This window comes from Ranitomeya imitator, chromosome 6, assembly GCF_032444005.1.
Source record: "Ranitomeya imitator isolate aRanImi1 chromosome 6, aRanImi1.pri, whole genome shotgun sequence".
Classification (NCBI taxonomy): Eukaryota; Metazoa; Chordata; class Amphibia; order Anura; family Dendrobatidae; genus Ranitomeya; species Ranitomeya imitator.
This window is the reverse complement of record NC_091287.1, coordinates 475,215,531-475,232,567: the sequence shown is the minus strand read 5'-3', so window position 1 is coordinate 475,232,567 and position 17,037 is coordinate 475,215,531. Positions and strand designations below refer to the sequence as shown.

The 17,037-nt window shown below is 42.5% G+C and overlaps 1 protein-coding gene across 7 annotated transcripts in view; it reads right to left on the bottom strand.

The window, feature by feature from the left end:
- Positions 1–17,037, bottom strand: part of RALYL (RALY RNA binding protein like) — a 1,030,045-nt gene that overhangs the window by 45,326 nt on the left and 967,682 nt on the right. For all 7 annotated transcript variants that reach the window (XM_069731545.1, XM_069731544.1, XM_069731543.1 and 4 more), the window contains one exon: positions 2,033–2,146. In XM_069731545.1, coding sequence (XP_069587646.1) covers positions 2,033–2,146 — 114 coding nt within the window. The remainder of the gene's footprint in view (positions 1–2,032; positions 2,147–17,037) is intronic.

Genomic DNA, 17,037 nt, shown 5'->3' with positions numbered 1-17,037 from the left:
GTGTCACTGTACCCCATTAGATGCATATGGATTCTAGCCTAAAGAGTGCCTAATAGCCTCTGTGCTGAGTGTCCAGAGACTATGAAGATACAGGCACATGTAGAAGTGCCGGCGTGTGATGTCAGCAATGCTGGGCAAATTGTGGAGCGCGTTTCAAGGAAATCAATAATAAAGAAAACTTGGCACTCAACTTTTAGAATATTTTTGGATTTTTTTAATGCAGCCAGAAAATAATGTGGACGTTTCGGCCTCACTGGCCTTCATCAGTAACTGCAGTATATTGGTTAATCACGTTCAGTGCGATAATAGGAGTGACACCATAGGCACTTTAAATGTGTCTGGTCATGCAGACACCGCTGGTCAGCCTCACTGATGACTGCACGCTGGCACCCCCACCCACCCAGGTACTATCTTATACAGGCTCCATGCCCAGCGCCTAGTGCATGACCAGACACATTTAAAGTGCCTATGGTGTCACTCCTATTATCGCACTGAACGCGATTAACCATTATACTGCAGTCCGTTACTGATGAAGGCCAGTGAGGCCGAAACGTCCATATTATATTCTGGCTGCATTAAAAAAATCCAAAAATATTCTAGAAGTTGAGTCAAGCCAAGTTTTCTTTATTATACATGTATGGTGTGGGGCCCTACTTGAGCACCTTCTGAGGTTGTGCATATGGTGTTTTTCCTTTACTCAAGGAAATCTATGACTGCAGCTGGAGAAATAGTGACTCAGTGAATGATGGGGGAAGGCATGTACAAGATTTGGCTAATGCTGCAGTCCGTAACAATAACAGCCAATCTCGGAAGGGGGTGGGCATATGTAGCCAGGGGTGTGCTTAAAGGAGGTGCACTGCCAACCCATTAGCTTCATTATCCCCAGGAAGGTCCCTGCCCCGGAGGCGTGTTGTCAACATCTTAGGGCGTGTAGGGAGACATTCTAGTAAGAGTAATATAGAGTATTATAGTAATAGAGTAATATAGATTATTCTCCCCAGCCTCTGTGCATGTTGTAGGGAGACACCGCTCACCAGTGCTTTGATTTTGAAGGACAGATCCACATATACCATCATTCTCAGTAACCCCATTGGTTAAGAAACTTACCTCCCTACTGCTAGAAGCCCTTAACTTGGGACTGATCGGGATAGATGAATATATGTTCATTCTTCCTAAATTTCCAGTGATAGTGACATTTTATGCCCTACGAAAAGTGCACAAGGATCTCTCTCAGAAGTAGACCCAGTGTCAGACATTGACTGCCTAGGACACAAAGTAGGTACTTACCTTGACCAGATCTTCAGACATTTTATTAAATTTCCTTCTAATATAAAAATGTAGCTTCGACCATCTTTGCTCATACCTTTATTTATGTGTTCACTGTCATTTCTATGTCTTATGTTATTGTATATAGAACAGTATAACAGATTTTTATGTGGCAATCATTCTACTTTTCTATTTTACTGAATTGAGTCTATCACTCACGAGTCACTGGGAGCAAGAGAGGCCTTAGAATCTAAAGTAGGGCCACCCTTGTCAGCGCAAGTTCGATTTATACATTTTTTCGGGTATGTTAGACACTTTTGGGTGTTCTTAGTGACTTCATGGGTTTTTCAAGTCATTTCAAACGTTTGTATGGTATGTGTTTCACAAGAGAAAATTTATTCCATTTTTATCAAAACACATAAAACATATCACTGCAGATCCTGATAGCGCCCTAGGCAAAGCGTAAATCCCAGAGAATGAAGTGAAGTCACATTATTTCCTTCCAACTAAATAAGCATATAGTGTATGCAAACCCTTAATATTGCTTGTTGTGACCCGGCAATAATGTTTTCATTATTTCAGAAGAACATCAGCAATGCAGGTTTGCTTATTTTATCTCAATTCTGGTTGAATCATTATTTGCAGCGTGTTCATAGATTTTCTATTCATTCCTAGAAAATCCACAACTTTGAGTTATGCTTTCTCGGGGTTTAATTTCCTTCTTAATGAGATTCCCCAGCCTGTGACATAAATCATTCTCACCAACCTGCTTCAGCCTTCTGCTGTTTTTCAATTTTTTCCAGCCTTCCCAGCAACGAGTCGATTTTAGTTTTGATTTGGGTCAGTTCCTTTTTGATTGTTTGCAGCTCATCTGATTTCACTGGAGAGAGAAAAATGGAGCAAATCATGAAAACAATAATTTTATCCCAGCAGAGCGATTGTACAACTATCTCAAATGTTCCGTGTATTATGGTACAGTCATGAGCTATCATTTCTAAGTCTGTTATTTTCTATAATATGAATTTTTAGCCAATATTTTACAGCAGAAAATTAGGTTCTTCTAATGGATCCCTGAATTTAGTACTCTCAAAATAAGTCCATCTTCCAAAATGAAGCTATAATAATGGGCTGCTGGAACAAACATTTCTTTTATCCTTATATCTACTGGCTCATAAATGTAACATATACTGCCAATATGATCTGTACTCGGCATCTCTACAACACAATGTTCAACACCTGTACTGGAGGCTTCATCAGATTTGTAGCTCCATTCTTATTGTCAAATTATATGAACTATGAAAAACTACAAAAACCCAGTGATGCCATTATATCAGTTGACGGCATAAATCCGTGATGGTATCAGTCAATGGTATTAGTCAATAATAAACTGTGTATACCAATTACATTAGTAGAGATGAGCGAACTGTTCGCCAATTTCAAATTCGAGCTGTTTTGGGCGGTGTTCGAGTCGTTTGACGAACTCAATTTGCTTAAAATTCGGGTGTTCGAGTTTCTGTTCGATAACTGTTCGTTCACCAAAAGCCTAACTTGATTTTCACATTAAAACTGCTTATCAATGTTAATAGACTGTTTCAGTGTATAGTGTGCGGGGGGAGGAGGGAGATAGATCTGTGCTGATATAATGCCGATCTCCATTTTTTTTTCTTTCCCGCATTTACAGTGGGATGGTGCAGTCTCTCAGCCTATCAGCAGTGCACACACACACAGCAATGTGCATGTGATGCACACAAGCAAGGGCATGTGTCATTGACTGTGTATGTCACATGTCCTTGCCCTATAAGAACCAGCCATTTTCCCCATCGCCACCATTTCCTCACTACTGTAGCTTAGTGTTAGACGGCACCGCTGCTGCTGTGGGCGCTATACAGTCTAAGAGTGTGAATTGCGAGTGAATTTGCAGTTAGATAGAGAGAGATAGGTTTAGGGAGTCGGGACTAGTTGTAATATCAGCCCTTTTCAGGGTAGGTTACAGCAGTTCATAGCACTGTTTGCCAGGCAGGTCTGTGCCAGTGCTGTGCAAGTGTTTGTCACAGCATGTGGTGTAATCTAGCTCAGCCAATCCTTTTGGGCTAGTAGCATTGTCTGGTAGTCATCTGAGTAGCCCGCCTGTGAAGCTAGCTACACCACCTGTGTATCTAATAATTTTACTGCATCTAACCCAGTAAATCATTTTGGACTTAGTAGCAGTGTCTGCACGTCAGCGGTGTAGCCCGCCTGTGAAGCTAGCTACACCGCCTGTGTATCTAAAAATTTTTTACTGCATTTAACCCAGTAAATCATTTTGGGCTAAGTAGCAGTGTCAGCACTTCAGTGGTGTAGCCCGCCTGTGAAGCTAGTTACACCGCCTGTGTATCTAAATTTTTACTGCAACTAACCCAGTAAATTGTTTTGGGCTTAGTAGCAGTGTCAGCACTTCAGCGGTGTAGCCCGCCTGTGAAGCTAGCTACACCGCCTGTGTATCTAAATTTTTACTGCATCTAACCCAGTAAATCTTTTTGGGCTTAGTATCAGTGTCTGCACATCAGCGGTGTAGCCCGCCTGTGAAGCTAGCTACACCACCTGTGTATCTAAATTTTTACTGCATCTAACCCACTAAATTGTTTTGGGCCTAGTAGCAGTGTCTGCACATCAGCAGAGTAGCCTGTGTACACTGCCTGTGTATCTAAATATTTACTGCATCTAACCCAATAAATCGTTTTTGGCTAGTACCACAGTTTGGCCACTCAGCTCTGCTCGGTTTCCATCCATCGTTTTTTGTACCAACAACTACAGAGTTGCCAATTAGTTAAGCACCAAAATGAGTGGCAAAAGGCCTGCTGCTATTGGAAAGGGGAATAGGCGTGTTGGAAAGGGAAAAAAGGTTGTGTCCGTGTGGTAAGTGGTAATGCAACAGTAACATCTGTAGAAGAAAGACCATCTTCCAGCCAAAGTAAGATGTCTACTTCTTTTCCTGGATAATCTGATATGATCCCTTTCTTACGAGTATCGCTACGAGCATCGCTACAAATTCCAGATGAGGCACAAAAACAGCAGGTGCTTGAACGGATATCAAGTGCTCGTTCAAGTGGGCTCTCCTCCACCTCAACTTCAACATCACAAATACTCCAGTCCTCAGAGGTGTAACCCCAATCGCACTTGCTTCCTCACAGCTTCCAAGTATCCAGCCACCCTTCTGAGTATGGGGTAACACAGATGGTTGAGTCTGCAGAGCTGTTTACTCATACTATAGCCTGGGAATCAGAGGTCTGCTCCCGAGCTTCTGTGAATCCAGATGAGGAAATGATCTGCACTGATGCCCAGAATCTTTGTGAGTCGGATCCAGGCCCAGATGAAGAAGGTTCTGAGCACAATGTAGACCCTCATTCCCAAACTGTAACTCCAGTTGGTGAAGACAATGAGGAAGATGATGATGAGACTGAGAAACCTGATTGGAACGAAAACTTTACTTTTCGGTCAGGGCAGGAAGAAGTTGGCTCTGAGGACGACGGGTTTGAGAATACACAGGGTGATGATGACGAGGTTGGAGACCCCACTTTCTGTCAACCCACAGTCGGCCAGTCCATGAGGTCAGCAGAGAAGGAGGAGGAGGATGCTAGTGACAACGCCTTGCACCTTCCTGGACAGAGACGGAGTACTGGAAGCACGTCAACAACTGCATCCTCAACCCCAACTGTGCCTCTGAGCACAAGTCGTGTTGGCTCTTCAGGTCGCATGGGCTCTAAGCCTTGCATAGCCTGGGCATTTTTTCAGATTGCAAAGGATGACCCAACTCATGTTGTCTGCAAGATTTGTCACCAAAATCTCAGTAGAGCCCAAAAAATGATTAGTTTGAGTACTTCATGCGTGAACCGTCACATGGATATAAGGCATGAGGTGCAGAGGGAAGCTCACTGTGCTACAATGCGGCCTAGTGGGCCGGGCCAACCACCGTCTGCCCCGCCAAGTGCATCCGCGGCCTCTTCATCCTCTGTGACTGTGGGGACAGCAGTCGCACATGGTTTTGGATGCAGACCTTCCACCTCTTTACCCGCAACAGTTACCTGCAATGGTAACTATCTACAACTAAATGTTTAGAAAACTAAGGAGTTGGTGGCCAACAATAGCAGGATAAAGATGGGATGCTTACCGATCACTATTGCTGGTCAGGAGGTAGAGCAGGTGGAGAGTTGCAAATATTTGGGGGTCCATTTGGATAGCAAACTGGACTGGAGATGCCACTCAGAGTTTGTCTACAAGAAGGGGATGAGTAGATTGTATTTCCTAAGGAAACTGAAGTCTATTAATGTGTGTAGCAAAATGTGAGAAATGTTTTACCAATCTGTAGTGGCAAGTGCCATCTTTTTTGCAATCATATGCTGGGGTAGTAGTGTGCGGGCCTCTTATGCTAATAAGCTAAATAAGATTATTAAGAAGGCAAGTTCTGCTGTGGGCTGCAATCTGGACTCTTTTGAGGAGGTAGTGGAGAGAAGAACTCTGAAAAAGTGTTTGGCAATTATGAACAATAATGCACATCCATTATATGAGCTATTCATGAGACAGAAGAGCACCTTCAGTAACCGGCTAATACTTCTGAGGCGTAAGAAGGAAAAATATAGGAAATCGTTTGTGCCAACTGCTATGGGAATGTACAACAATAACATTAGGGTTAAATCACCAAGGTGAATGTCTACTTTATTTCTCTACATTTCAGTTCACTTGTTGTGTATCTCCTATTCTAATGTATAATGTACAATGTTCTTCTGTCAACTCCATTGTCATGTCAATTAAGTAATTCTTTTTATGATTTTTATGATTTAAGTTGTGCTGCTGTGATACCATAATTTCCCACGGGATCAATAAAGTGTATCGTATCGTATCGTAACAGCCAGTGTGATTGGCAGGTCATCAGTACATTTACAAGTGGAAACACCTGCTGGTGTTGAGCGCTCTCTGACATCGAGACCACCACATTGTGATCAAGGCAACATAATATCTCCGCCTGCACCTTCCTCACAGACCAGCAGTTTGCCGGGGACACCCTACTCAACCCTGTCTAAGCACGGCAGCCAGCCCTCGGTCCCTCAGATGTGGACAAGTAAAAGACCATTTCCTCCTAGCCATGACAAAGCTAAGAGGTTGAATTTCACCATCTGCAAGCTGTTGGCTACAGAAATGCTGCCTTTCCGCCTGGTGGACACAGAGGATTTTCGAGACCTTATGTCCGTCGCAGTGCCCCAGTACCAGATGCCCAGTCGCCACTACTTCTCAAAGAAAGCTGTGCCTGCGTTACACCAGCATGTCGCACACAACATCACCGCTTCCTTGAGAAACTCTGTGTGTGACAGGGTGCATTTCACCACAGACACTTGGACGAGTAGACATGGACAGGGGCGTTACATGTCGGTGACTGGGCACTGGGTAACTATGGTGACAGCAGGAAAAGGAGCTGCTGTCCCAGTCTTGCCATCCCCACGAGTTGCGCATCGATCCTCTGTATCTATAAGTTCCTCCTCTTGGTCCTCCACCTGCAGCCAAAGCCTGTCTAGTAATGCCACCGCGTTCTAACTGCACAGAAGGAATCCTGCACACCTCCTTTCTATGCTGTCACCAGGGCTCAACGGCATCACGCGGTGTTTACCTTGAAATGTCTGGGAAATGTGAGTCACACAGCTGAGGAGTGTGGTCAGCTCTGGAGACCGAGTTCCATCAATGGTTGTCTCCACTGAAGCTGCAGCCAGGGAAGGCCATGTGCGACAATGCTTCAAACCTGGGTGCGGCCCTTCGCCGGGGCAATGTCATACACGTGCCTTGTATGGCTCACGTTTTGAACTTGGTTGTCGAGAGCAATTTTTATCCCACAATCCCGGACTAGATGGGCTTCTGCAGAGGGCACCGTTGCTGTGTGCTCACTTCCGCCGTTCGCTCAACGACTTACATCTCTACCGAAGTCGTTGGGCCTGCAAGTTCACCGACTGAAATGCTATGTGCCCACACGGTGGAATTCAACTCTGCACATGTTGCAGTGACTGTGGCAGCACCGACGAGCCCTGGTGCAATACAATATGACGTATAGCCTGGGCCAACGAGATCCAGAGGTGGGGCAAATCACGCTGCAAGATTGGTCTCAGATCAGGAACCTATGCACCCTTCGGCACAGTTTTGAAATAGCGACGAAGATGTTTAGCGCTGATGTTGCCATTATCAGCATGACTATTCCAGTCATTTACATGCTGGAGCAGACCTTAAACAGTATTCGGAGTCAGGTGGTGGGACAAGTGGAGGAGGAACAGGGGGAGTCCTATGCAGAAGGGATAATCCTCCACCCCCCTTTTTTACCTTTAGAAACTACATACACTATGGCTTGGGGTAACACAGATGGTTGAGTCTGCAGAGCTGTTTACTCATACTATAGCCTGGGATTCAGAGGTCTGCTCCAAAGCTTCAGTGTCTGCTAGTCAGCAGAGTAGCCCACCCATGAAGCAAGCTACACCACCTGTTTATCTAATTACTAATTTTTAGCTGCATCTAGCCCAGGCAATACTTTGGGCCTAGTAGCAGTGTCTGCTACTTAGCAGAGTACCCCACCCATGAAGCAAGCTACACCGTCTTCTTCCTTTCTCAATCTAACCCCTCGGCTCTGGGGTGTCCACTCTGCCTCCAGCTCTCTCCTTCTTACAGGTGGACTACCAAGTGTATTTACACTGTGGTGAATCTTTTGGGCCCAGGCATAAGAAGTCATCAAGGTAATGGATAATATGTACCCCCTTAGAAATGTCCATGACGACCCATTCAAGGAAGCAACTAAATGCCTCAAATAGTGAGCAAGATATGGAGCACCCCATTGGCAAACAGCGATCTATGTAGTATGAGTGAGTCCTTCACAGAATCAGCCCAATAGGCGGACACTATTCGGAGGCACAGGTAGTAACCGGAACGCCCCCTCAATGTCTGTTTTGGCCTTTTGGGTGCCCCTTCCCAACTTCTTGACCCGCCTCGTCAAAGGAGGTACAGTATATAGTACTGTAATGGTTTCGCGTCGATGTTGTCGTTTACTGACCTGCCCCTTGGATATGACAAATGGTGGATTAGTCTGAATGTATTGGGTTCCTTTTTTGGCTCGACTCCCAATGGGGATACCACTACGTCATCTAAGGAAAGTGTTCTGAATGGACCCGCCATTCTACCTAAAGATATTTCTTTTCTTATTTTTTTTGTCACGACGTCTGGGTGTTGGTTGATTTTAGATTTTTACTCCAGTCTTTCTTGGTTTTAGAAGTCATGATGACATGCCTATATCTGTGTCTCCTCCTCCTTTTACTCCTCCAACTCTTTTCTTTTCGCATGACTATATGTACTTGTGACTTTTCCATGTGTTTGTTGTGTCTTCTGAGCAGTTTGTCAGCTTTTGGACACCTTTTAAGGTGTTTTCTATGTGTTTTCCATGTGTTTGTATGTGTTTGTGTTTGCCTGCCATTGGTTTCAATGGGGTTCGATGGTGTTCGTCGAACGTTCGATGAATATTCATCAAACACGCCCCAATTCAACGAACCGAACCGAACCGAACTCTAACACTAGCGGGTGGCTCAACACTATACATTAGTTTACAGTGTAATTGTATATGTTTCCATACAGCAAATTCATTAAAAAGGTATTTTAGCATAATTTTGCACAAATGTGAAGCTCTCAAAGAAGTTGGGAATGAAGAATTACTACAATATCTACAAATCAGTAATTAAAATGTAGATTTTTGGAGCTAATTAGATATTGTACAAGGATTTACCGATTCCTTACTCAACACTACTTTTAAATTAATATCATCTTTACCCCATAAAAGTTTTTTGTTCGTTGTGTCTGGCCTAAATTTCATAATTCAAATTATTTAAGTAGTTTTTCAGATCTGAAGTGCTGTTATTCTTCTTCACAGGACAGACACTATGCACCAGAAATTACAAGATCTTCACTTTGAAGTTCGGAAAAACACAGTCTACTTACTGTACCTCCTTCTCAAATTACAAAAAATACCTAAAGGGAAAAAAGATTTTCAAGCACTGAGGAGGCCAAATCTTTTTTTAATGTTTTATAGAATTTGAATCAATGATATCATAAGTGAGTGAAGAGCAGATGGGGCTATAATTCACCTGCTGACTTGGATTTTACTGTGAAATTCGATTCATAGAGAAGTTATTCTCTGCAAACTTAATGTCTTTTATTATGCTCTAGAATCTCTCAAGATCCCAGAGCATAAGCATCTTAAGATTTGAATAATAAAAGAAATACTTACCTCGGCCACTCCCACTGCTCCACACCTCCATTGCATCGCACCTTTGGCCCAATATTCACTCTAGGCTTGGATATCCATCCGTGAGTTGGCCTTGTGGCATGCATAGTCAATCATGCGGCCTATTTATGTCCGCAAGCCCCAGCCAAGTGTGAACACCTTCCCGGAGATGCAATAGAGGTGCCGAGGACTGTACAGAGGACAGGAAACAGTGAGGTTGACCAATGAGGTGAGCATTGAGGTGGTTATTTCTTTTCCTTTAAACCATTTGCCAACCTTCTAATGTTCAACAAATCGGTAACCACAACTGATCGCCACTGTGCTGAATTTGAGCAAAGTGAATTACCAAAAACTTGTATTCTCCACTCAAATTCTCCCATCTCTAGTGTGGAACTACTCACACATTTTTTTTTAATGGATCAATATACCTGTTCTGTTAAGCTCAGTTCATGCCCTGTTTTTCCGGATCAGTCCAGTTGCCCATTTGTCAAGGTATAATTATTAAACTACATATGGAAACCATTGGTTTTAACTGATGCATTTTTTCGGGTCCTCAACAACACACATGGTTGTCTAAATGTGCTTTATGGCATATCTAGATGTGTGAAAAAAGAAAACAGTATTCAGCTCACCCAGCAGGAGTCCAAATGCAATGGAAAAATCCGAGCAAGGATAAAACGTCCGGCCAGCGACGTCATGGATACAAAAAAAACTAGAAAATCCAGCTCCAGGAAAGAGAAATAGTCCGTATATAAAAACCAAGATAGCTTTATTAGAGTAAGATTTAGTATTAGAGTAAGATTTAGTATTTAGTATTAGTAAGATTAAAAAGGTGGACTCCGATAACAAGTGGCTGACAAAAAGGTCACAATTCTGAAGATTAAGAACACAGTTGTGTTCGAAACGCGTTCAGTGCAGTGAGAGCTGATATGTGATCTTTTTGTCAGCCACTTGTTATCGGAGTCCACGTTTTTAATCTTATCACTCTAATAAAGCTATCTTGGATTTTATATACGGACTATTTCTCTTTCCTGGAGCTGGATTTTCTAGTTTTTCTCATATCTAGATGTACCAAGACATCAAATAAGTTGGTGTCACCTATGAAACCCAATGAATAAGGAAAAGTCCCCAACTCTACCAGATTAAGTGACCACCAGGTAACTCATTGAAGCCAGGAAATTGAATGGAGAGGTGACTACACCCATATGCATATGACTTTCTCCATTCAACTTCAACTACTCAAGGCACTAAATCAATAAATGAACAAGTTTCCATACTTTTGTCATCATTGATATCCAATGTCTGGTGATTTGAAATGGAAGCATGCCTCAGTTGAATACATTCTGAGAAGAAGCTATAGGATCTTATGTCTAAGCTGCTTGATGAGTTGTGGTTGATAAGTAGAAACAATTTTACTGAAGAGTAGAGTTTCAGCTGGACTACGCATTTCAAGAGCAGATCGCTTTCTTCATCAGGTCAAATGCATATAATCCTTTGAACATATCATACTTCTTTGATCGAGGTGGAACAGATGAGGGAATAGGCCAGGTAACTGACCTACTGATCTCCAATGCAACTGTTATACTAGAGAACTTTAAATATACAGCATAATGACAGTCTAAAAAAAACTGTATTGACAGCCGTAGGAAACGTGTATTGGCAGTGATTGAAAGGCTAAAGAGCAATAATTTATTTGAACTAAATAATAGTAATTAAAATAATAGTAATAACACAGGTCTGCAAGGCTAAAATTGTTTGAAAAGTAAGGTGATTTTTATATACTTTCGATCACTGAACTCTGTGAAAATATCGAAAAAATTCCATCACGTACCGTTTTCTCACAAACACTGACTCCATAGGTTTTTTTGTGACACCATTCTTTGACCTTTTGGCGTGACCTCTGGTGGATGATTAAATTGGTTAGAAATGTTTTTTCATGGTACAAAAGCAGAGAAAAGAAATCCCTTCAATACTTTTCTCAAGATGTTGTCCTTGTGTATTGCAGTGATGTTCCTGGGGTGATGGAAATATTTAACATTGAGTACAATGTGAGACAGTGGAGACAATTGATTCATCCAAAAAAGAGTCTGGAAGCTGTGCTACTGCACAATGGCAGCAAGTAAGCATTAAGTGCATGTAGGGCATTATGTGAACTTGAAGGAAATCTATGAGAATTTAGACTTTTTTATCAAGAAACTTAACTACGAGGATCAAGGATAGTCAATATGTGGTGAGCTGGAACCATGATACCAAGGTAGATGGAACGTGAACATGATGCCGCACAAGAGGTTGGTACACAAAATGAGAATGCTTGGTTTGGGGGAAAATGTGTGTAAATGGGTTAGTAACTGGCTTAGTGATAGAAAGCAGAGGGTGGTTATAAATGGTATAGTCTCTAACTGGGTCGCTGTGACCAGTGGGGTACCGCAGGGGTCAGTATTGGGACCTGTTCTCTTCAACATATTCATTAATGATCTGGTAGAAGGTTTACACAGTAAAATATCGATATTTGCAGATGATACAAAACTATGTAAAGCAGTTAATACAAGAGAAGATAGTATTCTGCTACAGATGGATCTGGATAAGTTGGAAACTTGGGCTGAAAGGTGGCAGATGAGGTTTAACAATGATAAATGTAAGGTTATACACATGGGAAGAGGGAATCAATATCACCATTACACACTGAACGGGAAACCACTGGGTAAATCTGACAGGGAGAAGGACTTGGGGATCCTAGTTAATGATAAACTTACCTGGATCAGCCAGTGCCAGGCAGCAGCTGCCAAGGCAAACAGGATCATGGGGTGCATTAAAAGAGGTCTGGATACACATGATGAGAGCATTATACTGCCTCTGTACAAATCCCTAGTTAGACCGCACATGGAGTACTGTGTCCAGTTTTGGGCACCGGTGCTCAGGAAGGATATAATGGAACTAGAGAGAGTACAAAGGAGGGCAACAAAATTAATAAAGGGGATGGGAGAACTACAATACCCAGATAGATTAGCGAAATTAGGATTATTTAGTCTAGAAAAAAGACGACTGAGGGGCGATCTAATAACCATGTATAAGTATATAAGGGGACAATACAAATATCTCGCTGAGGATCTGTTTATACCAAGGAAGGTGACGGGCACAAGGGGGCATTCTTTGCGTCTGGAGGAGAGAAGGTTTTTCCACCAACATAGAAGAGGATTCTTTACTGTTAGGGCAGTGAGAATCTGGAATTGTTTGCCTGAGGAGGTGGTGATGGCGAACTCAGTCGAGGGATTCAAGAGAGGCCTGGATGTCTTCCTGGAGCAGAACAATATTGTATCATACAATTATTAGGTTCTGTAGAAGGACGTAGATCTGGGGATTTATTATGATGGAATATAGGCTGAACTGGATGGACAAATGTCTTTTTTCGGCCTTACTAACTATGTTACTATGTTACTATGATGGGGGACTACTGCTGGATGCTTCACAGAGAAGATCCGCAGGCTTTCTATAAGAGAAAAGGTATCAAGAGAACCTTTGAAGAGAAAAAGAAAAGGCGCAATAATTAGTTTACAACAAAGTTGCAGAATGAATGTTCAATAAATTTGTATATATATTATTGAGTACATTTTTGGCTACTATAAAGATTTTTCTTGAATTTGATCATCTCACCTGTACATCATTTCAAGAGTATTTTCTGAAAAATCCTTATGTGACAGTTAAAAATGGAAGTGGTTTTATTTTTTTTGAAATTAAAGGCATAAGAAAACATAAGAAAGAGTCATTCAATTTGAAACAATATTAATAAAACCATATTTTGAATATCTGTTTAATTTAGTATTTGCTTTTTTCTCTGAAATTTTATTAAAATGTCCCAATTTTTGTTGCCCAAGTTTTCTTGAAGGCATTGGGAGAATTTGCATTGCAATTCTGTCTGCCATCTCATACTAATATGATGGTTTTCTTGGTAATGGAGTTTTTTTCTTATTTTAATAAGGCAGTTGGACATATTTTCACAATGAATGGTTCTCAGCTGAAACCACTTTTCTTCCCTTAGAGGAAACCTCATCAATGCTATAAGCGATCTGTGAATTTGTGCAAATTCAATTTCAAAAGATGTCTAATGAAAAGGAATAAAACTCCGATCTGAGAGAAATGACTTCTGTAAGATGAATGGCATGGGAGTAGCTCTCTAAATACATTTCAAATCATCCAGAAGTCAAATCCTTTGCAGTAACGCCATGAATAATCTCAGAAAGAATAGTCACTATTTCTACAAGTAGATTATAATAACAAATATTTCCAGCATTTGCTATCAGTGTTATAAAGGCAGAAAAAAAAGCAAGCGGGAACCCACAAGACATATATGAACAAACAGCCTAAAAGCTTAGAAGCAAATAGGGTTTGGCATTACTGACGACACCATCGCAGTGGTGTCAGATTCTGAGACATCTCATAAAGATACAGTACAGACCAAAAGTTTGGACACACCTTCTCATTTAAATATTTTTCTGTATTTTCATGACTATGAAAATTGTACATTCACACTGAAGGCATCAAAGCTGTGAATTAACACATGTGGAATTATATACTTAACAAAAAAGTGTGAAACAACTGAAAACATGTCTTATATTCTAGGTTCTTCAAAGTAGCCACCTTTTGCTTTGGTGACTGCTTTGCACACTCTTGGCATTCTCTTGATGAGCTTCAAGAGGTAGTCACCGGGAATGGTTTTCACTTCACAGGTGTGCCCTGTCAGGTTTAATAAGTTGGATTTCTTGCCTTATAAATGGGGTTGGAACCATCAGTTGTGTTGTGCAGTAGTCTGGTAGATACACAGCTGATAGTCCTACTGAATAGACTGTTAGAATTTGTATTATGGCAAGAAAAAAGCAGCTCAGTAAAGAAAAACGAGTGTCCATCATTACTTTAAGAAATGAAGGTCAGTCAGTCCGAAAAATTGGGAAAACTTTGAAAGTGTCTCCAAGTGCAGTGGCAAAAACCATCAAGCGCTACAAAGAAACTGGCTCACATGAGGACCGCCCCAGGAAAGGAAGACCAAGAGTCACCTCTGCTTCTGAGGATAAGTTTATCCGAGTCACTAGCCTCTGAAATCGCAGGTTAACAGCAGCTCAGATTAGAGACCAGGTCAATGCCACACAGAATTCTAGCAGCAGACACATCTCTACAACAACTGTTAAGAGGAGACTTTGTGCAGCAGGCCTTCATGGTAAAATAGCTGCTAGGAAACCACTGCCAAGGACAGGCAACAAGCAGAAGAGACTTGTTTGGGCTAAAGAACACAAGGAATGGACATTAGACCAGTGGAAATCTGTGCTTTGGTCTGATGAGTCCAAATTTGAGATCTTTAGTTCCAACCACCGTGTCTTTGTACGATGCAGAAAAGATGAACGGATGGACTCTACATGCCTGGTTCCCACCGTGAAGCATGGAGGAGGAGGTGTGATGGTGTGGGGGTGCTTTGCTGGTGATATTGTTGGGGATTTATTCAAAATTGAAGGCATACTGAACCAGCATGGCTACCACAGCATCTTGCAGCGGCATGCTATTCCATTCGGTTTGCGTTTAGTTGGACCATCATATATTTTTCAACAGGACAATGACCCCAAACACACCTCCAAGCTGTGTAAGGGCTATTTGATCAAGAAAGAGAGTGAAGGAGTGCTACGCCAGATGACCTGGCCTCCACAGTCACCGGTCCTGAACCCAATCGAGATGGTTTGGGGTGAGCTGGACTGCAGAGTGAAAGCAAAAGAGCCAACAAGTGCTAAGCATCTCTGGGAACTCCTTCAAGATTGTTGGAAGACCATTCCAGGTGACTACCTCTTGAAGCTCATCAAGAGAATGCCAAGAGTGTGCAAAGCTATAATCAAAGCAAAAGGTGGCTACTTTGAAAAACCTAGAATATAAGACATATTTTCAGTTGTTTCACACTTTTTTGTTAAGCATCTAATTCCACATGTGTTAATTCATAGTTTTGATGCCTTCAGTTTGAATGTGCAATTTTCATAGCCATGAAAATGCAGAAAAATCTTTAAATGATAAGGTGTGTCCAATTTTTTGGTCTGTACTGTACGTATGGTGCCCCTGGGGTCCAGTCGCCACAGAGATACTGCACCTCACCCAGAGATGTGGTATTCCACTCTCAGGTAAGGAGGGAGCACGGCACAGAACCATACACCTGCATCCAACACTGGACACTTCAATCAGGGCACTTAGGCATACCCTAAGAGAGGAAGGCCTCATCCCAGGCTGGATAGGAAAGGGTGTTGGAGGAGTGGGTGGGGTAGGTAGAGTAGGGAAAGTTAGGAGATTGAGAGAGAAGTGGAGCAGAGCAGACGTGCGGTTCTGCAGCTTCTGACAGACAGAAGAGAGAAGTGAGAGGGAGAAGCAGAAGGAAGCTCCCAGAAGGACAGAAGAGGTCCTAGGGGCACGATAGTGAGAGATCCATCCGTGGGGCCTGAATCCACCGGCATGGTCGGTGGAGTGACCAGGTCACAGTCGGGGGACCGGCCTCATTCTAGTGGAGAAACTAAGGACTCAGCTAGCTAACCGGAGGCTGCGGCTTTTCTAAGAAGCACAGCCAGATCTGCACACATTCACTGAAAAGGCAGACATATAGGATCCAGGGGGATTTAGTGCACACCGTCCGATAAGAACTGAGGCTGCTGGTTTGTGACACTGTGTGACAGGCGCAGGGCAGGAGAGGCTAAAATCAGTGCAGAGAGACGGCCAGAGAAAGGAACAGAAAGAGGGTTCTGGAAAGTGCACCCAAATTGCTTGAGAGCTGGCTGGAACACTTACTCGGAGGACACAGCACCCCGGCTGGGGCAACTAAGAACTGCGAGTAAAGCTTTGGAAACTGCACCTTGCTGTGTCTTCACACTCATTTACTTCACCATCCACCCTGAACTACAACTACCACAACTGCCAAAAGCACCATATTACAACCTGATTGCCCTGGGACTAAAGTTCTGCCTGTGGAGAGCTGTACCAACTCTGCTGCATCACCATCAGTCCCAGTGGACCCCTTTAAGCAGTGTCGGCTAACATCTCTTATTTGCCGAATACCACAGGTGGCATCATGAACCCTCATCCCATAAACTTTAATTCCCCTTTTCCACATATTTTATTGGACGCCAAGGACCACGGACCGGGTCATTGCTGCCGTGACACATCCCCTTTAAGTACCGCCGGACTCGACCCAAGTACCCCACGGTCCTAGCGGGTGCTCAGTACGCACATCTTGCCATCCTCTACTTACCAAATATAGGAATCCAAATGCCAGCTCTGTGTAATAGGTGCTCATTTTAAGCTACACGTCTCAAACTATTGAAAAAGATGTAAAGTTTTCTATTAAACAGTATATAAAGTAAAAGCGATGGAATAAAAATTTCTAATAAGGCAACTTACTAATAATTTTATACTTTTTTTAAGCATGTAACCACATTTAGGACACGGTTATTTTTGAACTGGTGGTTTTGAGAGCTATA